This window comes from Felis catus, chromosome C1 (genome assembly GCF_018350175.1).
Source record: "Felis catus isolate Fca126 chromosome C1, F.catus_Fca126_mat1.0, whole genome shotgun sequence".
Lineage (NCBI taxonomy): Eukaryota > Metazoa > Chordata > Mammalia > Carnivora > Felidae > Felis > Felis catus.
The window spans coordinates 98,930,292-98,958,149 of NC_058375.1; the positions used below are offsets into that span (position 1 = coordinate 98,930,292).

Sequence of the window (27,858 nt, forward strand, 5' to 3'; positions counted from 1 at the left end):
AAGAGTGGTTTTTAATGTAGTTACTCAGAAAATTCATGCTGATTGATTTTTACTCACCAGGCCCCAATCACTCACTCCGGAACTGAGGCAGCCTCCCCTCATAGCAGACCTCGCCTGCCTCCAGCGCAGCTCACCTCCCACTGCTCCAGGAATGACCCCTAACCCTCACTACTTTTATCCCCTAGGAGAGGACTCACCAGGTACTGCTCCACAGACTCAGCTCCTTCCCTTGAGTGCGTCTGACCTCCTGAGCCTTTCAGGCAGACTGTTCCCCATGTCCTTTCCCCTCCCAGTTAGCCCATCTGGACCCCAGGAGATCCTGAGAGAACCTCCCCTTTCCTACATCCACCACTTTTACACCTGCCCCGTGATTCCTGATATCCTAATATCCTGTCCCTTTTTCCTAGTGTCTTTCTGGAATGATCATCAAGGAGGTGAGGAACTTCCTTCCTGATCTGGAAATACTTAGCAAAACTGGACAGGAAATTCCAACAATTCCTCTCTTCATTACCTCAAAAACAATTTAGTTGCTTAACTTTCAAAAAGCTCACCTGCTGTAAGAGCCATTATAGTAAGTGCTGCTGAGCTCTTAACATGCACCAGACCTGTTCTAAGTGTTTTACATGAATTAACTCAATCTTCCTAACAATGCTACAGGGTAGGAACTGCTATCACCACCACCACCACCACCCCCATTTTACAGGTGAAAAAACTGAGGCAGAGAACTAAGTAATTTGTTTCAGGGTCACTGCCAGGTAGTGGAAGAGCTGGGGTTTGAATACAAGCGTGCTTTGTCAGAGCCCGCGCTCCTGACCACTCTGCCTGTGACAGCATCAGTGCTGAGGGCAGAAACCACGATGAGAAGATAAAAGGCGTGGGACAGGCCTCGCACATGGGGTGGCGCGGGGGCTTCAGATGTATGCGTCACTTGTAATGTCTGCATTTATGTTTCATTCCATCGCATGCTGTTTACTTCCCTGTGATGTTTTCTGTCTTATAGGACAGGGATTTTTGCTGTCTGACCTCTTGTAGACCTAGCAGTGTGTCCTATGCACATGAATACAGGTGGTAGAGACCACAGATCGTTAATACACTCATGAACTATTGATGTATTATTTTTAGTTTCTCCTATACAGTGTCCTATGCATACTATAAATGCAAAGTAATGCTAATAGTTCGCATTTATGCGGCACTTACTGTATTCTTGCTCTTCTGGCAAGCACTCTACAATATCCTGTGGAAACCTCATGATATGCATTTGAGATAGATGCATATATTGTCCCCTCCCACACATCTGAAAACGACAGCTTGAGGAGGTATGGTAACACGTTCCACATCACACATCTAGAATGGGTTGGAGCCAGAATCTAAACCTGGCCCCAGACCCCTGGGTTTCAAACACAGGGATAGGAGAAACAAATTCTGGTATAAGGTTTGTGCGTGGGACTCAGGGAGCTGAGTGGCTAATGCTGCCCGAAGAAACCGAGGAAAGTGTTGTAAAGTGGTTACATTTGAGTTAGGTGACAATGGAATGATTGGAAGTGTCTGGGCAAAAAATAAGAACGGAGGAGAGCATCCTAGGGAGAAGGAGAGCGAGTACAAAGGCACAGATTATAAAGGACCAGGCGTCTCCAGAGAAGAGAGGAAATCTGAATTCGGCAGGAACATTTAACCTCAGGGAGAATGGCTGAAGAGGATGCTAGCGAGTGTCTGCAACAAGCTTGTGAAAGATTTCTATGCCTGGAGAAAAAACTTGAGCTTTATTTATAAGCAATGGGAACTCAAGGAGAGCTTTCAGGCAGGGAATGGCAGGCTATCTTTAAAAGCTCTTTCTCGGGGCATCGGGAGAATGGACCTCAATGTGCTAAGGAGTGTGGGTGGGGTAGACTGAAGAGCCAGCCCCACCGTGGTGGTGAATAGTAATGTCGCAGACAGTGTCCTCCTCCAGGAGGAGCCTGTGCACAGCTGCCACCTGCCTGCAGTGTCTTCCTGCAAAGTAGAAAGAGGCTCCCCTACCACCCGATGGCTTAGTCCCAAGCCCAGGCACACGCTGAACTTGGCAAGCAGGGCACAGGCTCAGTCTTAGCCTCCACGGGTCCACTTGGCTGGGGGGCCTGCACTCCTTAGGCGTTACCTGAACTGGAGCTTCTCCTAAGCACATGCATGAGAAGATGGGGTACAAGGGCCAAAGGTAGGGTGTGTGCATGGCACGGCCCCCCTTTAGCAAAGGAAAACCACTGAGTGTGACCCCTAAAGGCAGGCACTTGGATAGACCGACAGACATGGTTTCGTGGCCCTGAGAAAGTTATGTAATTTCTCTAAGCCTCAGTTTCCTCAACTTGTTAAATGGAAGTACCTACCTCAGTGGGTTATTGTGAGGATTAAAAGAGCTAAGAATGCACGCAAGAACAGGATGTGAGGGCGATCTGGCCGCGACATCTGTCACCCCATTGATCACAAGGGTTGATTCGGCTGATCTGGCTGACTAGGCAGGGGTCCCCTTCCTCCCTCACCGCTCCACGTGTGTCCCTCCGGAAGCGCGCTCGGTCGAAGAGGACGACCTTCCCCAATAGAGGAGGACTGTCCTTCAGTCAAGGGCATACGAGTAGCTGCGCTCCCCTGCTAGAACCTCCAAACAAGCTCTCAAGAATGCACACAAAGGTCTTAGCGCAGTAAGCACATAGTTCACACTGACTACACGTTAGCTGTTAATGTATCTACCACACCAACAATGAGCGAGAGCCCGTCCAGGCCTGGGAAGGGGTATTGGCTGTACATGCACTTGAGTTGGCTGTCCCCTGCCCCTCATCCCTTGCTACCCCAGACCTCAGTGGGAGGAAGACGGTAACCAGAGACAGATAGCAGTGACAGGGACTGGATACACCACAGCACTCCTGAGGTGGGCTCTGTCTGCTTACCTCATCCTAACAGACACGTGGTCATGGGGCGGGGCCACGGGAGGAAGCCCCAAGAACAGGATTCAGAGGGGGAAACAGGCCTTCCGTCCTCCTCCATCCAGCTCCATTTCTTTCCATATACACCCCCTGTCCTGTCTGCTCTTCCTTTCCTAATCTATGCCACCACCCGTACTCTCTGCCACTGGCCCTCCCATTATCCTCCCCGCCCCCTGCCCGGGGAGAGATTTTTTTGCTCAAGACTTTTGCCCCTTTTCTCTGGATGTCTCTGGACAGTGGCAGAAGCGAAGCAGTCATCTGGGCATAGAAATACCCAGCACAGGTGGCCTCGTCAGCTGGGCCAGGTGGGGCTCAGTTTTCTGGGGAGTGGCAGTGCACTGGCCAGTTGTTGGGCAGCTGGGACAGAGGGCAGAAGGTGAGAGAAACATTGGGAGGAACTGTGGTCCCCAGCGTGTCTAGGGAGGGAGCGAGCTGGGGGTGAAGGACAAGGCCCCTGGCAGTGGGGAGTGGCGAGAGATCGGCTTGGGCTGTTTTGGGTGGCTTGCGCACAAGGCACGTTAACAAGATGTGAGAAGACGGCCCTCCAAGTAGCAGTGATCTTGGAAGCGGCTGGTTAGGTGGATCCAGGTGTCTGCCTCTTCTGAGAGGCCTGCCCTAACAGCAGTCACAGGGCAGCAATGCCCTCAGCTGCCGTTCTCAATTTACCCTGCTGTATTTTTCTTCACGGCAAAACTTGAAATTAAATGTTGTTTACTTCTTGTCTTTTCTCCAGTAGACTCGGTCCCATCTGTTGCTCTTTTCGTGGCATCTAGAACAATGCTCAGCACACAGTAGGTCCTCAACAAATATTTGTTGAACGTAAGATTTGAATGATTGCCGTCATTCTACAGACAAGAATTATTACTCCCTTACCTGTGGCTGAATACATGTCGTTGAGCCCCTGCTACATGCCAGGGACCTTCTGGTGTAGCAGTTACCTTCTGGTGTAGCAGAGCACCACAGTATTCCCTTTCTCTTTGGAGGGTGCTGAGCTGCCTTGGATCTGAAATTGCGCGATCCTCTCCTGGCCTCACAGGGGCCGTGTGCCTGGGAAGCGATGTTGCCCTTTGCCCTTGGTTCATGTCCGCCTTACTTAACACCAGAGGTGAGGGCCATGGTCTGGGAAGTGAGTAAAAAGATCCCCCCCTAGCTGTCAATGGGAAGTCTGTGTAGGTCAGTTGGAAATTGAGCTAATAAACTAGGAAAAGGGGGCTGTCAGAAGGTTCTGGAGGTCAGAAGTTGACTCCATTTCTTGGCATGGGAGCAGAGCTGATTTTTCTGTCATACAAGAGAGAAGTGCCATGGGGACTGAAACTGTTCCTAGAGGGGGGGAGACCTCAATTCAAACACTCAGTCCAAAGACAGCATGTCTGGAGGCTGGAGGAACCAGCCCCTGCTGCAGTGGCCAGGACTTGGTCCAGGTACAAAGCCAAAGCAGGTTCCATTCTTTTTCATGCCCTAGAAAGTGTGTTCTTACTATGCACCTCCATGTGAAGAAGAGAATGAAGTCTCACTTACTAGGTATCTGTGCACTTGACTATAAGATACCTGGGTGAAAGGTGAAAAATGCTCAGAATCCCAGATATTTCACAGACATAAAACGAAGCATCCACATAATTATAATTTTTACTTGGCAACCAGAGATTTGGTGTGATATAGACTCATGGTTCATAATATTCTACACGTGTGTGTGTATGTTGTACATATGTGTAGAGTTTTAAAGTTATTCACGTGTTCTGCTTATACACGGACTATTTCACATTTTTATAGGCTTTTGTAGATGACATTCTTCACATCCCAAGGTTGGTCCAGGACTTAGTTTTTTTTCTTGTTTGCAGGTGTCATGTCTGGATTAGATGTTCGAGTGCTACAATGTACACCTTGTTCTTAACAAGTGCCACGAGGACTCAATGTCATCATCTTGGGGTCTTCTTACTGCCAGTAAGTAGCCGTGTGATTTAGTGTAGGGCACGTAAACTCCCTGTGCCTCAGTTTCCTAAATCAAATTTGAAGAGGTTGAGTTAATTACTAAGACTCCTTTTAGAGCCAAAAAACCCATGATTAAATAATATTTTTCTGTAAGCATTATAATTTATTCCTCATTGGGAGGAACATGCTCTGTGTCACCATCACATGTAGGACATCTATAGATGATCAGTATCCAAGTTTAGGAAAAGTATCAAATACCTCAGTACATAAATTTGTTAATGTTTGGGTTGTTGGGGGTTTTTTTGTGTGTATATTTTTTAATTAGTTCCTTTCTGAGGATTGTGTCCATTAAGATACTTCATGCTCAGCCAGTATGTTTATTATTTTTCAATAGTATGCTTTAAATAAAGGAGAGAACTTTATTTGATACCTTTATTTATATGCAAAACAGCGCACCATTCATGAGATATGAAAAACTCGTCAGATAGAAACCAGGTTATATCTATTTTCACTACAAAATATTGCATTATATAAAGCAACAGAGACACAAAAAAACCCTGAAAAAGACTAAAATCTTTGGATAGCAGATGTGTGTGTTTTTTTTTTTCCCCTTGTCTCTAAAATACACTCCTTGTTTTAAGAGTTTCACAGCTGAGAACATGAAACATTTTCAGGTTATAGACTTTTCTTTTTGGTTGTCACAGAGGAAAGTAGTTTTGAAATCTTTTTTTTTTTTTTTAGGAAAATAACTTAATTTCCTAAAATCATCCCACGCACAAACAGCACACACACACACACACACACACACACACACACACACACACACAAAGAAGCTACTGTCCTTATAAACAGTTTGTAAAGTACTTTTCAGACATAACTACACATAATAACAACACTTTTTTTAAAAAACTATAATAGTGAAGTGCTAATGTTGCTGATCTCACAACAAAAGAACCTTTTCAAGAACAAACATCTTAATATATAAAATATGTTTAGAAACAGGGAGAAGTGGGAAATTTGTTATACAAGTGCAATATAATTAGAGCAAAAAAGAAAGACCACAGTATAATCTCAACAGACACATAAAAAGTTAGACATAATTATTCCACAGGAAAAATTGTAAACACTTGACTATAAATAAATTGGCACAGAGTATCCAAAGTAAAATTATCACCACTCTGAAAAATAAATGTCTTGAAAAAAATACTCTACTCCTTCTAACATAAATAAAAATAGGTTGTCTTTTGCTAACTGTACCTATGGGTCCACATGTTTAAGGTCACAAATAGATGTTTTTGGATATATAAAGGGGCACTTCGCCTGAAAAAGCAATCAGATATTAAAATTTCCATTTAAATATGGATTCTCCTGTCTACATCAGTGTCCTACCTTGGGGTTGAAATCTCACCAAGATCAAATCTTCCCACAGTGTGTCTGTTCTTAATCTATCTTTTAAGCTTACCAATATTCAGGGTTTGTCTATTTTATTTGGATCCTAATATAATCTTCCCTTCCACAGCAGAATGGAAACTTTCCTGTTCCACCGTTCTGTGCCTTAAATCTCTACACTGGAGGAGAGTCCCTCCCACCCCCTCCAAATGTTAGGTGATTTGTCAATTAGAAAAATCCCAGATAGTCTAAAGTTAGGAGGCTTTACTCTGAGCTTCTGAGCTCCTGCCCTCATTCTTTCAAAACGTGAAGATCTGTGGGAGATAAATGGAGAACTCAAAGCCTCCAGTGAGCTAAAGCAACCACCCTTAAAGGGATCCTAACACACGGAGGGGAGGTTTGGAGGCTGTGCGTTGCGGGTGCCTCGGGGAGGCTCGCCTGGAATAATGCCCCCTGCAAACCCGGGGGCTCGCCAGACAACCCCACCTTCCCGAGTTGGAAACCTTCCCTCGACTCCCCGCTGACCGGAGAGAGCTCGAACGCGTGGCAAGCTTCCTCCCGCGTCCAGGCCTCTCGCAGCGGCTGTCCGGCTGGGCGGCCCTCTCGTCCACCAGCCCTGCGGCTGCCCCCCGGGGCCGGTGGCGCTCCCCCGGCTTCCGGACAGGCGGCCTCCCGCCGTGCCCGCGGCCCTAAACGTCCAGGACGTGGTTGAGATAGGAGATGTAGCAGATGGCCAGGCGCAGGATCTCGATCTTGGAGAGCTTCTTGTCCGGGGGCAGCGTGGGCAGCAGTTTGCGGAGCTCGGCGAAGGCCAAGTTGAAGGCCTCCACGCGGATGCGCTCGCGGGTGGCGTGGGCCGAGCGGTACTTGGCGGTGGCGCGCCGGCGGCGGCGCTTCTCCTCGCGGCTCAGCTGCTGCGGGTGCGGGTAGAGCGCGGCCCGGCTGCCGCCCTTGCCGTCGCCCTCGGCCTCCTCCACCGGTTCCAGGTCCGACACGCTGCCCAGCACCTTGGCCTCCGCGCCGCCCAACGACTCCGGGTCCGAGTGCGCCGAGCTGGGGTGGTCCGAGTCGGCGGCTTGGTCCGGACTCAGCATCATTTTGGAAGCTGAGGGGGAGTCAGAACATCAATCAGTAAAAGGAAGGGTCTTCCTTGGATCCGAGGGAGAGCGGGCGAGGGCCTACCGGGCCGGCCCTCGGCGCGTCCCGGGTCTCCTCCCCACCCCAGGCGGGCGCGCTCGGCGGAGCTGGCCCCGCGGGCAGGCAGCGCGCGGAGAGGGGCAGACCCGAGGGCCCGAGCCGCGCGCCTCCCCGCGCCGGGGCCAGCGAGGTCCCGGCTGGGCGCCGGCTGCATCCCGGACCCGACTCCTCGGCCTGCGGGAGGCCGAGACCGGCCTGTGGGCCCGGCCCGGCCCGGCCCGGCGGGGAAGCGGCAGGCCCAGGAGGCTGCGCGCGCGTCCGGTGCCTCCTTCTGCCAAAATACCGACCCCACCAGGCCTCCTGCCTGCCTTCCCCTTCCCTGACAAACGAACGATGCCGAACGGCGAGCACTTCTGGGGTGTACGCGGGGCGGGGGGACGCCGTGGGCGCTCCGGCCCCGAGGGCCTTGGACCAGGCAGCCGGAGGCCGCGGCGCCCGCGGGCCTCGCACCAGTCTGGGGCGTGCGGGACGGCCGCGGCCGTGGAGGGCGCCCCGCGCTGGAGGGGAGCCCCGGTCACTAGTGCGGACGGAGGGCAGGCGGCCCGGAGCGGGCAGCTTCTCCGTTCCCCTCGCGCTTCCCCGGAAAAACAAAGCAATGACTGAACAAACGCGAAGGCTCCTTTCTCCGGAAAATTGACCCTTTTGCCCTCGCGGCCCCCCGAAGCACCATCTGTCACGCAGACAGCCACACACATCGGGGACCTAGGGACGCGGCGACGTGGCATGAGACAATGCGCCCAGCAGCCGGCCGACCACCTCACGGGGAAAATGCCGCCGGCGGGGTAGTGGCGGGAGGGGAGGCTGGGAGGGAAAGGGAGACCCGGGGCGGGAGGACGCGACCCGAGCTTCCTCTCCAAGGGCCAAGCCCGGTGCTGGGGGGGGGGGGGGGGGGGGGTCGGAATCGAGAGCCCCGCAGCGGCCCTGGGGCGGCCTGGCCCAGGCGGAGCGGGGCTGTGCTCAGCTCTCCTGGAACGACGCCTTCCCGGGAAGGCCGCCCCGCCGGGCTCCTGCCGGGGCCTCGAGCTCCGACACCGACCGCGCGCCTCCTGGGAGGGGGCTGCCCACAACCCTCGGGGCTCGGGTGGTCGGCGGGGGGTGGGTGGGGGGGTGGTCCGGCCTCCAAGAAAGGGGCCGGCACCTGCGGGGCAGCGCGCACCGACCGCCGGCGCCAGTGGGAGAGCACCAGGCCACGGGCCCCGCGCGTGCAGCCCGAGAGACGCTCGCCGCGGGAGAAATCCGTGGCGGCGACGAGTCGGAGGGCTCGCTTCTAGAGAAACAAAAGCCAGGGAGGTGAGATCCTCTCCTCGCGCCACGCTCGCCCAGGAGCGAATGTGTCTCCAAGCTGGCTCGTACTGCACTGCGAGGAAAGCGGGTCCTCGAAGGCAAAATAAAAACAAATGCTCCGAGTGAGCTACATGTGACTCCCTACGGGCTTCTCTCGGGTACGTTTATAAAGGAGAACAACTTGCACCTGTACATTCGGCTTGAAAGGGCATAAATAAATTGGCGAGTGGTGGAAAATCACAGTAAGCATCGACATAGTTGTAGTGCGGCTAAAAAGTTCCCGGGTTGCCTTCAAAGCATGCTAAATTCTCCTCCAGATATCTTTTTAAAATAGTCACAAATAGCATGTCGTGCATACATCCATTTCACAATTAGCTGAAGTACATCTATGAAGACGGTATGAATAATCTAACTTAGTTCCAAGGTGGGAAAAAAAATTACTTAAAGGAGCCTTACCTTGTAAAAGCCTTCTCGATAATCTTTTCTCCAATCTTTTAGAGTTACAAATCCCAAAGAATAGAGGGGAGAAATTCCGAAGTATATATTAAAAGCAGCAAATATTTATTACATTCGAGTGTGAAAAAGCAGCTGTCATCTCGCTGGTGTCCACAGCGAGGGACGATAGTGTCTCAGGATGTGGACGATGTAAATGATTGTTCACTTAGTTGATAGACCAAAAATGCCTTCTCCTTTTAATTGTTCTCAAACATTTCGGGAAATTCGTTGTTGATTTTTTTTTTTTTTTAAATGAGGTGTTGAAAAGTCTCGTGCCTTTTTTCCTCTTCTGGGTCTCTATAAATAACAAAAGAGATGCAGAGATAAACACAATCACATCAAAGGGCTGATTCCTCCACTTTCTAATAGTGGAAGAATCAATAAGAAAGATGGTTACATTAGATAAGATCCCGCTCCTGTAGGACTCCTTTCCTTCCCTTAATACCGTGGAGAAGAAACTGGGAAGAGCAAGGCAGAGATGCGATCTTCCTCAGAAGTGATTTTTTTTTTTTTTGAGATAAGGCTTTGTTCAGCTGATGTCTCCCCAGTTCCCAGGAACACAATACTGTAACTCGGGGCTAAGCTTGCCTCTTCCTCTCTCCTCATTTACTTGTAGATTGTATAAACAGGCACCTATTTGCAGTTTCAAAGTCTTCCAAGGCTTGCGAACACCTCCCACCCCCACCCCCTCCTTTCTTTACCTTATAGCAAAATACATATAGTCTGGCTTGGAGACGCTTGGAGAAAGGTTCGTGGAAAGTGAATGTCTCCCGGAGTAACAGTGACAGGGACGCGGAGAAAGACGGGAGAGGGTGGGAGAGCCAGAGCAAAGAGGCAGAGATGCGTGTGTGGCTTCTTGGCTCTCCTGGTACCAATTGATTCAGCCTGGAGATGGTGGAAGAGATAAAGGCTTAAGAAGGGGGATGGAATTTTTTTCCCCTAAATTGATATTTAATGGGAAATCCTATTGGACAGAAACCTGGACATGAGTCACTTAATTGGACTTGACATCTGTCACAGTGTGGGAGTTTTCACAGCCCAAATATTTTAGCAGATCAGATTCCCACTGAATCTGTGCCATAAAATATAACAGTTGAAAGCAGTCCATGATAGAAACCTTAGCCTCTAAACAGAGTCTCTAGCCATTATCAGACTATTTCTCTTTTTCCGATTATTGATGCAGTCTTTAAGTGCAAATAAGCAACATATTGACTGTGGAAAATTTCTCCTCACGTATTAGAAAACCGGCATCTTCCCCTAATGTTTGGGAAAGTATTTGTGTCCAGAACATGAAAATATATACTATATATGGTACTATAATAAATATATTCACGTATGTAATGGCCAACATTTATTAGTGACCATCAGAAGATATTTGATCAAGACTTGATGAAGCATATTCATGTTTTTGAAATATATCCTGCCATTGGACTAATTTTCCAATATGTGGTTTAAAAAAAAAAAAAAAAAAAACCCTTTCAATAGATTAAGTCATTGGTGGAACTGGGAACAGAATCCAGGCATTGTAATTTCAGAGAGCACTCTAGGAGACCATCCTACTTTCCTAAACATGTTTGTTTTTCTCTTTACCCATTCGTTCATTCAAGTTAAAGTCTGGCATATTACATGTGTTGATTATTGCACTTCATTTTTGCTTATTTTACCATGTGAATATTTAGCGTAGGGGCAGTGCATTGGGCCAGGATGTAAACACACACAAATCACCAGTGTATTGCAGCACATTATGCCTTTGCTATACCCAACCCCGTGGCCCTGAATTTATATGCCTTATAACAAAAGGGAAAATCTAGTTCAATTACTTGGCCACTTTATAAAGACACTGTTAGTCTCCATCAACTAAGTATTATTTGCAATCATTTTGGCTTTTTTGATTGTGTAAGCTTAAAAGAAATAAAGAAATACTGTAGCCTTATTCTCCATGTCAATAATTCCCTGGGGGAACATTTGTGGAGAGAGGACTCCTCATTTTTCCTTCTTTTTCAATTTTGCTCTAAAAACAGGTTTTATCATCAGGGGAGAGGATTGATCAGCCTACCCCTGGGAGTGACCCTCATGGCTGCCACCAGTCCTGTTTGCCTTTGCACACATATTTCAGCCTATGGGAGATGCCTGGACCGGAATGGGGTGGGGGTGGGGAGAGTAGGAAGTGTCTCCAAGGAAAATGGGCACCAACACTTCCCAGCTTTGCCTCTGCCCAGCCCCAGCACAGAAGCATGTTTTAGATATCCCCAGGACGTTTCAGCAGAGGCAGAAGCCAGCTGCATTTAGGTGGCAGTGGAAAGAGGTGAGTGGAGGAACTCCCCAAGGTGTAAAGATGAAGGGAAAAGGGAGGTTTCCCCATTCTGGCCAAGCATCCACACATAGCCAGACCTGTGCACCCAGATGCGCACCCACAGATACCTGTAGTCTCACCCCCCACTACTCATGTAATCTGGCTGGCTCTGTGAGACTGCTACACATTCAGACTGACAAAGTGAAAAACCTGGTGAGTCTAATCACCGTAGCTCATGAGACCATTGCTGCCGTGGGAAGCCACTGGTACCTCTAGTTACCCTGGTGTTGGAGGAAGGAAGGAAGTGGGGGGAACATACCAGGGCAGGTCAGATCCTGCCAATGTGTGTGTGGATCCAGATACGTTCTTTTTTACATTCAGGCTTACCGATTCCATACTGACAGCCTGCGTGTACATAAAGCCCTTGTAAACAGATACACGCTTAGACTCATACATAGCCATGGCTGGATGCACAGTTATGGTCACAAACATGAATTCACGCTCACATACGTGTGCATTCTCTCTTCCAGGAAAGCCTCCCCCTCTCCTACTGCCACCTTTGCCTTTTCTAAGACCTCCCTAGCACAGATGGTCCCTCCTTCTGTGCTTCATAAGCACTTTTTTTCCTATCCCCCTTAGAGATTACATATCGTACACGGTGATTCTCGGTTTCCATACCTGTGTTTCCCACTAGGCTGTGACGCTCCCAGGGCAGGTCTGTAGCTCATGGCCCCAGCACGGATGTCTGAGTTTGACACATTGTAAGTACTCAGTACTATGGTGACTGACTCTCTATGTACAGAGGCAGCTGGAGTATTTGTAACACAGAAACATTTCCATCAAAAGACCTTTAGTTTCATCTGTATTGGTTTCCTCCCCTATAAAAGTGAGGATAATAATCCTACCCTCCTCACTTCACAGGCTGGTTATGAGACTCACCGCATGTGAAAGTATCTTCTAAAATACCAAGCATCATACAAATGAAGATACTATGGAGTATTAAGAGTAATATTACCTAATATTACCTAATATTAAATCAGTAGGGAGGTGGCAAGCAGTGATTTAAAAAGCCAGACTTCCTGGCTCTATCATAGGCTAGCCATGTAAACTTAAGGGATTTACTTTACTATCCTGGACCTCAGTTTTCTGTCTATAAAATGGGAATGAGAAAAGTATATCATGTTGTTATGTTATGTCATTCTTTTTCTAAAGACGAACAAAGATAATCTGTGTACTTAACTGAATGCCTAAAACTCATGCTCAATCAAGTTGACTATTCCTATTGTTAATAATATTACTGTTATTGTTCAAAATAAATATTGTGAACCAGAAATACAAAATAAAATTACATGAAATATAAACATATCCGTATACTCACCCCAATTGTGTGTGTGTGTGTCTGTCTGTCTGTCTGTCTGTTTGTCTGGCAACTAACCTACAGTGTGCACTTTCCATGTCAAATATAGGTCTAGGGACTTTACACATATTAACTCATTTTATCTTCACCACAAAGTGTTGAGACGGGTACTGTTGTTGTCCTGGTTTTGCATATTAAGGAAATTGGGACGCAAAACATGATCTATTCAAGGGTGTACAGATAATAAATTATGGAGCCAAAATATAGACTGAGGTAGGCTAAACTCAGAAACTGCCACCACTGTGCATTTACTGCTTCTATGGTCATAGTATCCTATACTTATTCACCAAAAGAGGTAGAGGACTTATTCACCAAAAGAAATGCATATTCTGAAGGAGAAATATATACACACGCACAACATATATAAAATACCACATTTTGCATTCAGAGGTGGTCAGTGTGCAAACAGTTTTAAATACTTACTGTGCATCTAGCATTGTGCCAGACGTTACTGGACTACAAAAGCTTTATAATTATTTGTTAATTCCACTAGACAGCTGTTTCCAATCTATTTTCTTCCATTTTGCACCCTATCAGCAAAAATTTTGAGCATACACATCCAGTATATGTATTTTATTGTTAACAAACTTTATGCAGAGACTACTAGCATATTCTATAATTATAAAGCATAAATGAAAAGACATTTTTAAGTAATGCTAAACATAAAAATAATTTTTGTTAAAAATTTGTATTAAAATACAAAAGCCTATTAACTGCAAAAAATATTGATAATATATGGTTTTTGGAAACAATAGGCTTCATTTTATTGTAATCATTGCTTAACCCTTTGTGATAATGTGATCTGATGGTCTGGTTTTTAAGCCCAACTTATTTAGAATCTGGTTTTATGGCAAATACAACAGAAAGGGATGTAATGCAAAAATTCAAAGATCCAAATAGTAGTTCATCATTGATTGTTAACTAAATTCTATTTCTGATTTTTCTGTGTTATCTACCAAATGTGCCAAAGTTTCATTGAAATTTGGCTAGCAAATTTCCTTCTAGTGGGAATTTATTATTCTTTTAAGAAATGAGTTCAAAATCCCTGAAACTCTTTATTTGGACACTTTTTTTTTTTAACAGTTTAGGTTTTTCTAAGTAGTTCGCATGTAAGAGATTTTGACATACGGGCACATTTCCACTGTTTTGGACATCAAAAATCACATATAATAGAACAATTTCCAAATTATCTCTCTTTAAAATGCCTTTACCGTGGCACAAATTTTCTTTTTAAAAATCACTACTTAACTCTTCTAAAAATACATACTTGAAGAGACACATTTAAGGTGTTTTGTTTGTTTTTAATCTGTTAGCTTCCAATTGACATCCTTTAGTCATAAAAAAATAGATTTGGAACACTTAAATATGAACAGATCTTTTAAGAGATTCTGTAAGAGCTTTGCTACGTACTAATTGATTCTTTGCGGACATTAGAATTTCATGGTCTCTTCTGGTTTCATGAATTGCAAAGATTCTACCATATTCTAAAAGACTCGTATTTCTAAAACTACATGGGTATATCTGGTATACTTCTTCAACTTCCTTATGGAAAATTCTTGCCTAGGAATTATTTAGTGAATAAGTTTTCTTTGTGAGGTATTTCTGGCCCCAGGCTCTATATTTGAGTTAAAGAAGCCATTTCCTCAGTGGTTAGACGTCCACAACTTTTCCATAAATCATTCTTTAAAAAAAATTTTTTTTTAATATTGATTTTTGAGACAGAGAGAGAGCATGAGCAGGGGAGGGGCAGAGAGAGAGAGACACACACACACACAGAATCTGAAGCAGGCTCCAGGCTCTGAGCTGTCAGCACAGAGCCCGACGCGGGGCTCGAACTCATGGACTGTGAGATCATAATCTGAGCTGAAGTCGGATGCTCAACCGACTGAGCCATCCAGGCACCCCCATAAGTCATTCTTTTATTAAAGATCATTTCCGTTGTGAGTAGCTCCTCTCCCATACATTTTACCTTTAATGCCCTCTTAAAAAGAGAAGTTCTTGGGGTGCCTGTGTGGTTCAGTTGGTTGAGCGTCCAACTTCGGCTTACGTCATGATCTCACAGTCCGTAAGTTCGACCCCCGCGATGGGCTCTGTGCTGACAGCTCAGAGCCTGGAGCCTGCTTTGGATTCTGTGTCTCCCTCCCTCTCTGCCCCTCCCCCGCTCATGGTCTGTCTGTCTGTCTGTCTCTCTCTCTCTCTCTCTGTCTCTGTCAAAAATAAATAAGCATTAAAAAAAAAGAAGTTCTTTGTGTATTTGATTATTGAAACAGAATCTGTGGAGTACTGAGCTGAAACACGTTAGAAATAGCTGCTCTTTTTTCTCATCCCACTAAATAGCAAACTTCCAACACTATATGATTTGGTCTCATACTTGTTTCTTCAAATCTCCAGCAGTGTGTTGTGTCCCCATGTCTATCAGTGAAATTTGCTGACATGGGAGTGCATTTTAGTTTGTTACCTTCTTAATGTTTGTGTACTATTTTAGCCTTCTCCCCAAGAGTGGCTTTTGCTATAAAATATAAAACCTTAAACAGGGCGCCTGGGTGGTTCAGTCAGTTAAGTGTCTTGACTCTTGATTTCAGGTCAGGTCATGATCTCACAGTTCATAGGTTTGAGCCCCACATCGGGCTCTGTGCTGAGAGCACAGAGCCTGCTTGGGATTCTCTCTTTCTCTTTCTCTTTGCACCCCCCCCCCCCCTGCACACTCTCTTTCTCTCTCAAAATAAATAAATATTTTTAAAAAGCTTCTAAGTATTTACCATTATATTTAGTGAAATGTTTAAAAACTTTTTTTTTAATCTTATTTTTGAGAGAGAGTGACAGAGTGTGAGCAGGGGAGGGGCAGAGAGAGAGGGAGACACAGAATCTGAAGTAGGTTCCAGACTCCAAGCTGTCAGCACAGAGCCAGATGGGGGGCTTGAACTTACAAACCATGAGATCATGACCTGAGCTGTAGTCAGATGCTTAGCCGACTGAGCCACCCAAAAGCCTCAGATTTAGTAAAATGTTTAAAAGTACTAGATTATGACATTATTTTAATTTTTTAATTTTTATTTAATTTATTTTTAAATTTACATCCAAGTTAGCATATAGTGCAACAATGATTTCAGGAGTAGATTCCTTAATGCCCCTTATCCATTTAGCCCATCCCCCATCCAGTAACCCACTGTTTGTTCTCCATATTTAAGAGCCTCTTATGTTTTTGTTCCCCTCCCTGTTTTTGTATTATTTTTGCTTCCCTTTCCTTATGTTCATCTATTTTGTATCTTAAAGTCCTCATATGAGTGAAGTCATATGATATTTGTATTATGATATGATTTTAAATGTCACTGAAAAACTTAAGAGGTTTGCTCTCATGTTTTGGAGGGTTAATTTTTAAAATCAGTTCATTGAAGTTTAATTTATACAAAGTAAAATTCACCCTTCAGAGATGGTTCAAATTCTATGAATTTGACAAATGTATAAGTTCATGTAACCAATATAATCAAAATCTAGAACATTTCCATCACCCTAAAAGCATCCCGGTCTCCCTTAGTAACCAGTTCCTTTGTCCCACCCAACCTCAGATAACCAGTGATCTGATTTCTGTTCCTATAGTTCTGCCTTTTCCAGAATATTGTAAAAATGGAATCATACAGTGTGTAGATTTTTGAGTCTGGCTTTTTCCCTCAACATAAGGCTATTGGGATTCATCCATGTTGTTGCATGAGTCAGCAATTTGGTGGTGGTGTTGTTATTTTCCTGGATAGTAGCCCATTGTATGATGTAGCACAATTTGTTTATCTATTCTCAGATGAATCGGCATTTGGGGTGTTTCCAGTTGGATACTAAGACTACAGCTAAGAGAGGCACCTGGGGGGTTTAGTCGATTGAGCATCTGACTCTTGATTTCGGCTCAGGTCACGATCTCATGGACATGAGATAGAGCTTAAGATTCTCTCTCTCCCTCTCCCTCTGTTTTTCCCCTGCTCCCTCTCTCTCTCTCTCTCTCTCTCTCTCTCTCTCTCTCTCTCTCTCTCAAAAAAAAAAATATACAGCTAACAAATTTGGTATAACCATGCCCATACAGGCATGTGTGAGGGCATATGTATATACAGTTCTCCTGTAAATAACTGGGGTGAGATCATTGGGTGGTATGGTGTTTGTTGATCTTCATGAGAAATTGCCAAACTGTTTACAAAGTAGTTGTATCATTTTACATTTTTGCCAGCAGTGCTCCAGCTGTCCAACAAATTCCCTAGTATTTATTATGTTAGTTTTTAAAAGCTTATTTTAAGCCATTCTAATAGGTGTCTGGTGGTATCTCATTGTAATTTTATCTTGCATAACCCCCACCGCCTTTCAGCTTTACTGAGGTATAATGCATTTAATAAACTGCATGCATTTAAAGTGCACCATGTAATAGAGTTTGGAGATATGTGTAGAGCCGTGAAACCATCACCACCATCAGGGCCATGAGCATATCAATTATACTCTTATCCATCCCCGCTCATCCTCCCTCCTGCTCACCCCACAGGAAACCATTGGTCTAATTTCTGTCACTAGAGATTATTTTGTGTTTCTAGAATTTTATATAAATGGGATCAAATATTAGGTTTTCTTTTTTGTGTGCCTTTTCTCAATGGGTCATTATTTTGAGATCCTTTTGTGCTGTTGTATGTATCAATAGTTCCTTATTACTGCAGGGGAGTACCCATTTTACCGCTTTCAGAACTCCTTATATGATTGCGGAGATACAGGTTTCTATCTGGGAACATATTTCTTCTGCCTGGAGAACGCCCTTTAACCTCAGGTCAGCTGGCACTGAATTTTCTCACCTATTGTTTTTCTGAAAGTGTCTTTACTTGCTTTCATTTTTGAAAGATTTGCTCTGGGTATAGAATTCTAAATTGACAGCTGTTTTTATTTTTTTCTTTCAGTATTTTAAGTATGTGCTGGGTTGGTTTTTTTTTTTTTTTTTTTTTTTTTTTTTTTTGGCTTGTGTAGTTTTTGACAAGCAGTCTGCTCTAGTCCTTATCTTTATTCCCCTGTATATCATGTATTCTCCCTCTACTCCTCCAGCTGCCATCAAAACTTTTTCTTTATTTCGGCTTTTCAGCAGGTTAACTATGATGTATGCAGGTGTGTGTGAAGTATTTTGGTTTGCTAGTTTAGTGTCTATCCTCTTTGGAGTTGTCTGAGCTCCTTGGATCTGTGATTTATTGTGATTCATTATTTTGGGGTAATTCTTGGCCATTATTTTTTAGATATCTTTTCTTTCCCATTCTCTTTTTCTTCACCTTCTTGGCTTTGAATTATAAGTATATTATGATGTTTGATACTCTCCTGGATCTTTGGAATGCTCTGTTCTGTTGCTGTCATTGTTGCTGTTGCTGTGGCCTTGTTCTTTCTCTTTGTGTCTTTTGTGTGTGTGATGGGGGGGACTGGTAATTTCTATTGACAGATCTTCAAGCTAATTGATTCCCTCAGCTGGGTTCCGTCTACTGATGAACATGTTGAAGACACTCTGCATCTCTGATACTGGGTTTATCGTTTCTAGAGTTTCCCTCTCCTGAAACTCCTCATATGTTGGTACCTGTTGTTGACCTTTTCCACTATATCCTTTTACATACTAATTATAGTTATTGTAAAATCCCTGTTGCTCATTCCATTATCCGAGTATTGCTTGAGTTTGCACCTATTGATTGCATTGTCTCTTGACAGTGGGTTTTCTGTGTGTGTGAGTGTGTGTAAAGTGTAGTTTTCCAGTGAATACCAGATGTTTCATGTAGAACAGTAGAGACTGAGATAAATATTATTCATGCCAGGAAATGATCGTGGCTCTTCTTTGGTTGCACTGTTAGCGTGGAGAACTGAGTCATGTGAGTCAACTCAGTCAGCGTTGGGCTGGCTGTGGGTCTTGGTGTTGCTATGCTGAGCTTCAGTACAACCATAGACTTTAAATTCTTCAAGTGGCAGGCTACCTTTGCCTCGTGGTTAGGATAAGAGCTGTCATGATAGAAGCTTTTCTCGGGATTATCACTCCACCATCAGCTTTCGGCCTAGGTCTCTCGCCATGTGCGTGCCCCGTCCCCAGCTACAGACTGCTGGTGTTTATTGCTTTGTACCAGGCTTGTGTTGGGAGTACAAGGACCTCTCTGTTGTTCTACCCTGGTCTAAGTCTTAGGGAAGGACCTATGTACTCAAGCCTCAGGTGTGGGCCCCTCTCTGCGTTCCTGCTCCTCCTCCTCATGGCGCTCAAGTTCTGTCTTGGATTTGTGATTGATCTTGAGCAGGAGTTTTCTTCCCCCTCCCCCACTGGTAGGAAACCTCTGCTTGACATTAATTCAGGATCTTGGGCTCAAGAGGGTTTTGTGCTTCTCCCCTAGGACTACTCTTTGTATAACCTACTTTCGTCCCACAGCAGGTCTTTTTCTGTGACTTGGGCAACAGTCTTTGCTGCCAGTCCCCCAAAAGCTTAAAGCTTTTGTTTCACATGGGAGAAGAATCTAGGGAAACAAGTGGTGTTTTCTGCCTGAACCCCATGCCTGCCAGTGACCTCCCATACACCTGTTCCACCCCTACTCTCGTTCATGAGCATTCAGTAAAGGCTTACGGATAAGAACTTATGAAAACAATGAACTCCCCTTGGTGGGGCCCTCACTGCTCTGGACTGACACACGAACCCCCTCTTGGCCTTTAGCAACCCCTTAAAGTTGTAGTTGTTTCTCGTTCCTCACGTGTTTCTTGGCCAACACCTTTCTCTCATGTACTCTTCCATAGGTGAGAGAGTTTGTGTCTTCCACCTCTTATTAGGAGGACTTGTGTGTCTTTGGAACTCAGGCTGTTTCCTTGTTTTGTGATTTCAGCTCTCAGAAAGGTTCGCTGAAATTTTCAATTTTATTTTTTATCTGGATTTTGCTCAATATTAGGATGGGAATGACATCTTTGCAGCCCTCCACAGCCTAAGCAAAAGTGAAACTCCATGTGTAATTGTAAAAACTCATGGTTGTCATGACGGCATGGCACTATCATCAAATGAGCTATGTCTAAGGATAAAAGATACCGTTCGATTGAGTGTCATTGTTCACTAGTTTACACTGTTAACAATTTTACATTTTTCAATAAGTTCTTGATGGACCTGCTTAGCTGCACGTGGTGTTTGTTGAAATGTCTGATGTAGCACTCATGTCTGCAATGGAGAGAGTGCCAGCTGCCATCTTGTTTGTTGGTGTCTGCATTGGTAGTATGATATATAATTTGTGGCATCTTTAAATGAATTATTTTTAAGACATTGGTCTCTTTGTGAGGGTTATTTTCTTAAAGCTAGATAATATAATTGCAAATCCTCTTAACCAAGCACATTCAAACTGCAATACATCACAGTACATTGAAAGGGATTAAATGGCAGAGGCCTCCACTGTCAACCCCTGTAAGTTTGACAACTCCCACTCTGCCCTGAGGATCCTTTTATACCATACATGACATATGGCTACACGACATAAACCCAACTGAAGGAACGAGGATCAGTCCACATATTATATGTCTGTAAGGCTTAATTTCTCTTTTTAGATAAAACGTTTGCTAGAATATTAGACATAGAAATTAGAAATTATAGAAATTCGAGGGACACCTGGCTGGCTCAGTCAGTAGAGCATGCAACTCTTGATCACGGGGTTGTAAGTTCGAGCCCCACGTTGGGTGTAGAGATTACTTAAAAATAAAATATTTAGGGGCGCCTGGGTGGCTCAGTCAGTTAAGCGTCTGACTTGATTTCAGCTCAGGTCGTGATCTCACGCTTTGTGGGATCGAGTCCCACATCGGGGCTTACTCTCCTATGTATGGGCATTTAGGTTGTTTCAATACCTCACAATTATGAGCAACACTGACACCTATATCTGAAGTAATGTCAGTTTTTGAAAATAAAATGGTGTTTTCATTTCATACTTCCCTGGGTAGATTTGCCCATCTTGAGGTCCAGAGGGAAGGTACTGAAGTTCACGGAAGATGTCAGGGAATGGGAGCCACGTGCAGCTTAGACTCAGCGATGGAAAACCCACATGGTGGGGAAAATGATCCTGCACTCTGGTGGGGACATTAATGAAGGGATGAGCAGTTGCATGGAACATATTCTTGAAGTCAGTGGTCCCTAAAGAGGAGTGTGTATACCCCAGGGGAAGAGCAAGTTAATCCTTTGGGCTACAGGAAGAAAAGATTCCAACCACTTTTAAACTTTAGCTAAGATGAAATAACTGTTACCATTCTTTAGTGCACAGAGTGACAGCGATGACCTCGTTTGGTCACCAGCCACATGTGCACCCTGCTGCAGGGAGGGGATGGCAGTGGAAGTCACGCGTATTATTTTGCTCTCGGTGCACTGCAGGGCATAGTAGCCTCGGTGTTAAGAGGGTAGCACTGGTGTGGCTGCTTTTTGTTAAAGCAAGACCTTTCCACCATCGGAGAATCTTCAGGGTATGTTTTTTTATGAGATGAGGAGTGCCCCTCAAGATCTTGTATCCCCCATGGGAATTTGCTAGTGAACTCGTGCAAAATTACTCTGAAGAGCCATGAACTAGAAATGGAATTTAACACTTTTCTTTTGTAAAAAGGAAGTCCTCCAAACATACTGACCTTCCTATGACAACAAACGACAGAAAGGAGTTTGTAACCAAGTATATGTTTTCAAAAATAAATAAACAAGCACACTTAATCTGCTCTGCCAAAGTAACAAAAAGTGAGCAAGTAATAATGTTTCAAAAAAAGTGGTGCTTCTGAGGAATCATTGAAGGATGGAAATGTGATTTTGTTACCAGAAAAAAATATGTTTCACCTATAAGGAAACCTCATACCTCTTCCCTTTACAAACAATTTAGAGACTAATTAAAATTAAAATGTTTCCAAAACAAAAGCTTGCAATAACTTTTAAACCCAGATAAATACTAAATATTAAATAAAAATGTGAATATTAAAATGCAGTGCCTTCTGAGGGGCCTGGGTGTCTCAATCACTTGAGTGTCTGACTCTTGATTTTTGGCTCAGGTCATGATCCCAAAGTGATGGGATCCAGCCCAGAGCAAGGAGCCTGCTTGAGATTGTCTCTCTCTCTCTCTCTCTCTCTCTCTCTCTCTCTCTGCCCCTCCCCCACTCTTGTGCACATGTGCACATGCATGCTCTCTAAAAAAAATTTTTTTTTTAATGCAATGCTTTCTGAGTAGTTTGCAGGAAGAAGGTGGGTTTTGGCAGGGAAAAAATGGAGCTTCACTAGCCAAATTTGAATGAAAACCAGTATGTGGAGGCAATGATACACGTCCTTCGTTTGGGTCTCCACATGTTGTAAGATCTCTTTTTCACTATGCCAGTCTTTAAAACCAAGAGTCAGGATAGACGAAGCTTAGAACCAGAACTTTGAACTGCTGAACTACGAAGAGTTCAGCCAAAATTTTAAAAAATTAAGCATATTCAATAACATTGCTCTCTCTACTTATCATTTGTTAACATTCATTTTAGTGATATTAAAAAGGGCTTTCATATTATTAATAAGGGAAATGTATATATTTTTTAAAAATATGATTTATTATTTGTGTATTCCCTATCAGTACATTGGTATTACATGCAATTTATAAATAAAGCAACAAACATATGCCGAGGGAATGTATTCAAACAACTTTCTACTGTTTGTAATGTGTGACCAAATGTTTGGAGAGCCCCTTCTAAAAAATGTAGTTAGCAAAGGACTGCTTCACCACTACTACATGACCAGTAGAATTTTTTTTATTATTTCTTTTTATTTCCCAATTTTCAGATAGGGTTGATAATAGGGTAGGGCCTTCCCTGCTTCTAAAGGTAACCAATGACACTTTATTTGCACTCTCTAGATAGATAGCTATAAATGGGTAGATAAATAGGGATCTAGATCTAGATGTAGAAAGATACATAGGTATATATGAATATATATATGCACACGCACTCACATAATCTTTCCTTTTTCAACCATTTGAGAATGAGTAGCGAATTGCGTTCTTTTATTCCTAAACATTCAGTGTATATTACTTAAGAACAAGGACATAACCACCCTATAGTTATCCAAATCAGGAAATCGATGTTGACATTGAATGCAGAATTTAAAGATGTCAACCTGATGATAAATGTAAGACGGAGAAAGTCAAAAAGTAAGAATAAATCAAATGCCTGCCTTAGTTGTCTCATCTGCAATATGAAAACTAAGACCATTTAGGTTGTCTCATCTGCAATATGTAAACATAAGGAACATTAAGGAAATGTGGAAAGCACTTTGAAATTTATTTATTTATTTATTTATTTATTTAATGTTTATTTTTGAGAGAGAGACAGAGATGGAGTACAAGTGGGAAAGGGGCAGAGAGAGAGGGAGACACAGAATCAGAAGCAGGCTCCACGCTCTGAGCTGTCAGCACAGAGCAGGATGCGGGACTCGAACCCACGAACCGTGAGATCGTGACTTGAGCTGAAGTCGGACGCTTAACTGACTGAGCCACCCAGGCGCCCGAGAAGCACTTTGAAAAATTTTTTAAAGTTACATGTTAAAGACTGTCATAACTGCTTTATCGATTTTATTTACATCTATTTATTTACGTCTATTTTGTCTATGTAGCTGCTCTTAAGTCTAACTGTTGTAAAACACTGTTTTAAAGTGCTAGGCTGTCTTAATGAAAAGTAAAAATCCACTAGTTAAGCTTACCATTAGACTGAGAAGGTGTAATAAGGTTGGTCTGCGGTTACACTGAGCCCAGCCGCAAAACAGCAGGCATGGCCAGAGGTGGGGAGATACGCGTGAGTCATTGTCATCGGGGTCTCTGTGGATCAAGAACAGTACTGCTGCCTCGCCGCGTTCACTGCAAGAAACTGGACTCGATTTGTAGCTGGTGCAATTTACTGCTAATTACCAATACCTTGTAGATTATCGGAGGTTAGGTGAGAAGGGGAGGAAAACAGCCCCGTCAACTTGATGTCGCTTGTTACCAAGAATCCCCAAGAGACCAGGAACTTGAAAGCAAACAGGAGCAGAAATTTATAGAAGAAACTACACAAGGTTCTTTTTTCAACTTGACTCTCAGATGGTTGGAACATGAAAGGGAATATTCTGGAGCCCACTTACTTGGTGTCTGTCTGTCTCTATTTCTCTCTGTCTCTCTCAGATGGGCTATAAATGCCACTGGTCTCCTTGCAGAGGGTAAAAGGATTTGACAAAAGCCTTAGCAGAGAGAACAAAGGGTTCTTAGACTGAGTGGCAGAAATAACCCAGCGGGTAGTAAAAGTGGGGGGCAATTTTTAAGAGGAAGAGGGGTGTTCCAGTAGGTGTATAGCATGGAGGAAAAGAGGAAAAAAACCCAGAAACTTTCCATCTTGAGGCTCTCTTTCACCCAGTCCTGAAGACCTTCAGGATGAATCCATATCTGAGGGAAAAGCAGCATTACGTGTCCTTGAGATTGATCGAGAGAAGACCCAGACATTGATAGGTCTGAGAAATCCTGATCTGGACATCAGGCAAAGAAAGGGCTAGAAGGTGAGTTACTCCTTCCTGAAGCTGATAGAGAAACCCACCCAAGATCCCACAAGGTAAATCAGGTTTTCTCATTTCTTCCTCCAGTTGAAGTTTATAATTTTGGAAGAGAAGGGAGGGTGGGAGAAATGACAGCTGGCTAGATAGGTGGTGTCAAAAACCAGAGTTTGTTTTTCTAAACCACGGCTGTTGATGCTAGAATGATGGGCTCCTGGCAACAAGAGGAAGGTATCTTTCAAAAACCAGGATAGCACGTTTGGCAAGAAGCCTTGTGATCTGATAAGGAGGACTCCAAAAGGAAATGTAGCAAAGGGAGCAGAGAAATGCGCCCAGATAAAACTGTAAAGATACTATGTTGTACACGTTGCACCTGCCCATCCAGATCCACCCTCTGCCCCACTCCCCGCTGCTCTGTGCCTGGCAATCTGACCATAAAGGCTGCAATGATGCAATGATGGTCAGATTCCTGTTCCGCTTGAACCTGTGAGGGCCACCATAGAGGAACTGTCTCTGGGCTCAAGTAACCACATCTTCCCTTTGCCCTTCAGTCCTAGAAACGGGACTGCCTCCCTATGGTTGCCACACCCAGAGTGCTGCAGTATCTTGCCTCGGTTTCCCCAAATCGTGCTCTCTCTCCTTCATAAGTAATATCTGAGAACTGCTTCTTGCCCTTTTTGAGTATGCTCTATCTGACAGATAGTTATATATGGAGGATGATGGGTGTGAGGTGGAAGAGGGGAGTGTATGGGAAGAAGCGCCCACTGAGTTTCTATGGAAAAGTCAAAGGGAAGAGACTCAGTAGCCATGACAGTTGTGGCAGGAGCAGTGGTAGTCCCGGCTTCACAAGACTGAGTGGGAAAGAACGTATTTGCATAATAAAATGAAGCAGTCCTCAATTCGGATTCTTTTTTTTTTTTTTAATTTTTTTTTCAACGTTTATTTATTTTTGGGACAGAGAGAGACAGAGCATGAACGGGGGAGGGGCAGAGAGAGAGGGAGACACAGAATTGGAAACAGGCTCCAGGCTCTGAGCCATCAGCCCAGAGCCCGACACGGGGCTCGAACTCACGGACCGCGAGATCGTGACCTGGCTGAAGTCGGACGCTTAACCGACTGCGCCACCCAGGCGCCCCTCAATTCGGATTCTTAAATGCGATCCAGGCAGTGAGGCCATAGTTCCAAAGAAGCCGATGGATCCCTGGAGTTTAGAATCACGCTCTCTACCAGGAAGGTGCGCACCTGTGTTAACGTGAATTTATTTCCGATGGACTCATGTAGCAAAGAGCAAACCAGCGAGGAGACAGAAGCTAAGCATGGAAGTGTGGGATTATCTACAGCAGTGCTTCTCAACTGGGGGTAATTTGACTCTCCAGAGAAAAGTTGGCAACGGGGCAAGACATTTTTGACTATCTCTGCAGCAGAGGAAATTGTGGTTCTGGCATCCTGTGGGTAGAGGCCAGGGATGCTGCTTCTAAACATACTATAATGCACAGGACACCCCCCACGACCTGGATTTGAATCGCTGCTCCATTCGTTCTAGGCCAGTGATCTTGCCTCTCCAAGCTTCAGTTTCTTAGCTTTACAACCGGGGAAATAATAACACCCATCTCATAGAGCTGCTGTGAGGATTAAAAGGGGTGACGCATATACATTGTTTGGCACAGAGTCTGACACGTAGTTCAAGTTCTCCACAAGTGTTCGCTCCTGTTAGGGTAATGATCCTCTTCCAGCACAGATTATAACTCCATTAAAACTAATTCATGAGGAAGAGGGAAGTTTCGGCAGAGCTGATAGGTTTCGAGATTAAGTGACTAGAGGGGTGTGTCTGCCTTGTGAAAATTTGTGGAGCAGTACACTTAGGACTTAAGGTGTATTCTATACCTATGTTATAACCCAATGAAAAGCTTGCTTAAAATAATAAAAGTCTCTGGGGGCCCTGGGTGGCTCAGTCGGTTCGGTGTCTGACTGGCTCAGGTCATGATCTCACAGCTCATGAGTTCAAGCCCCGCGTTGGGCTCTGTGCTGACAGCTCGGAGCCTGGAGTCTGCTTCAGATGCTGTGTCTCCCTCGCTCTCTCTCTCCCCTCCTCCGCTCATGCTCTGTCTCTCTCTGTCTCAAAAATAAACAAACATTAAAAAAAATAATAATAAAAGTCTCATTCTGTCTTCCTCCCAAAGCAAAACAAAACAAAAAACTACCACATCGAATAAAGTCTTGATTCCCTTGCTAGTGAATGTCCCAGAAGGTGGAAGATGCTTTGAAAGAAACAGTTGCTTTCTGCCCTCTCCTGACCCACACTGGCAAACTGGGAGGAAAGAAGTGAAATCGACAGCCTCACATCCAAGGGACCTGACATGAGAGTGTAGAAAGAAAATGCGTGTTGTTCTGGCACATACCCTGGATTTTAAGAAAACGGAATTCAGAAAGTTTGAGCTAAAAGCAGCTGTGATCCCATGGTCTGAATTTAAAAAAGGGAAGGTGGCTTAAGTTCTAACTCTCGATCCTACATTGCCACCAACAGGATGTTTCCCAAGGAAACAGGTCAGTGTGGCCCCCGCGGGGGCTCTGTGATGAGTTTGGGTCCCTAGGAGCCCTGCACTGAGTGAACCAAGAGCATCCAGCCGGGAGCAAACACAAAGAATGGGTCCCCTTTTCTGTACGTAAAGGACAGAATTAGGGGAGGCTTGGAAGCCTACTAGTAATCGGAAAGACCTTTCAGTTATCTTTGGGGTTGGAAGAAGAACAAGGAAGCTTATGTCCACAGCGCAGTTTGGGTGTTAACAGCAGCCCAAAGAAGGCAGAACAATTCATTTCAAGTGTTTCTTTCATCTTTTCTGTCAAGGAAAATGATCTTCAAATGGTAACCGGTAGTGTGATACTGGCTAGGACAGGATTTGAGTACGTACCGGGTTGAATAAACAGTAAGAGTCTCCCTTACTCGCTTTAAACCAACTCAAATCTGTTGGCTGGATGAAAGACGTCCAGATGTGTCTGTGAACCCTTACATAAAACCTGAGGTGAGTGGGGCATGAGGACCCGTGCTGGCTTAAGGACAAACGTGGTGCTCTCTCCTAAGAAGTGGGGTACATATTTCAGCAACCAACACCCAGTGGGCTTGATGCTAATCCCTGAAAAAATCCTGGGCCGTCCTAATTAGCAGACAGCTTGTGAGTACTTGGGGGAATAAAGGGGTAAAAATCCCTGGACTCAGCATGATTTTCCAAGGACAGGTGTTATGCTAACAGTCACTGATGTTTACAGAGCATACACCACGTGTGAAGTTTTAAGCACTTCGCTCATTCAGGCCTCAAATAATCCTAGGCAGCAAGTACTACCGTTATCCCCAATTTTCAGATGTAGAAACAAAGGCACGGGTTTGGGG

At 44.6% G+C, this 27,858-nt stretch overlaps 1 protein-coding gene and 1 long non-coding RNA gene across 5 annotated transcripts in view; one reads left to right on the top strand and one right to left on the bottom strand.

Annotated features, from left to right (window-relative positions):
- LOC109502550 overlaps window positions 1-27,858 on the top strand; it is a 112,130-nt gene that overhangs the window by 56,312 nt on the left and 27,960 nt on the right. For all 3 annotated transcript variants that reach the window (XR_006582900.1, XR_006582901.1, XR_006582899.1), the window contains one exon: window positions 4,793-4,895. This is a non-coding gene — a long non-coding RNA (uncharacterized LOC109502550). The remainder of the gene's footprint in view (window positions 1-4,792; window positions 4,896-27,858) is intronic.
- NHLH2 (nescient helix-loop-helix 2) lies at window positions 5,302-10,159 on the bottom strand. 2 transcript variants are annotated; one of them, XM_023259025.2, is made up of 3 exons: window positions 9,950-10,159; window positions 9,210-9,545; window positions 5,302-7,377 (listed from the first exon to the last, which is right to left on the bottom strand). In XM_023259025.2, exon 3 carries the CDS (start codon window positions 7,367-7,369, stop codon window positions 6,962-6,964), a length of 408 nt encoding a protein of 135 aa, XP_023114793.1. In that variant the 5' UTR covers window positions 7,370-7,377; window positions 9,210-9,545; window positions 9,950-10,159; the 3' UTR covers window positions 5,302-6,961. The 2 variants fall into 2 exon arrangements, with proteins under 2 accessions (XP_023114793.1, XP_023114794.1); XM_023259026.2 differs by lacking the exon at window positions 9,950-10,159 and having other exon boundaries at window positions 9,210-9,915.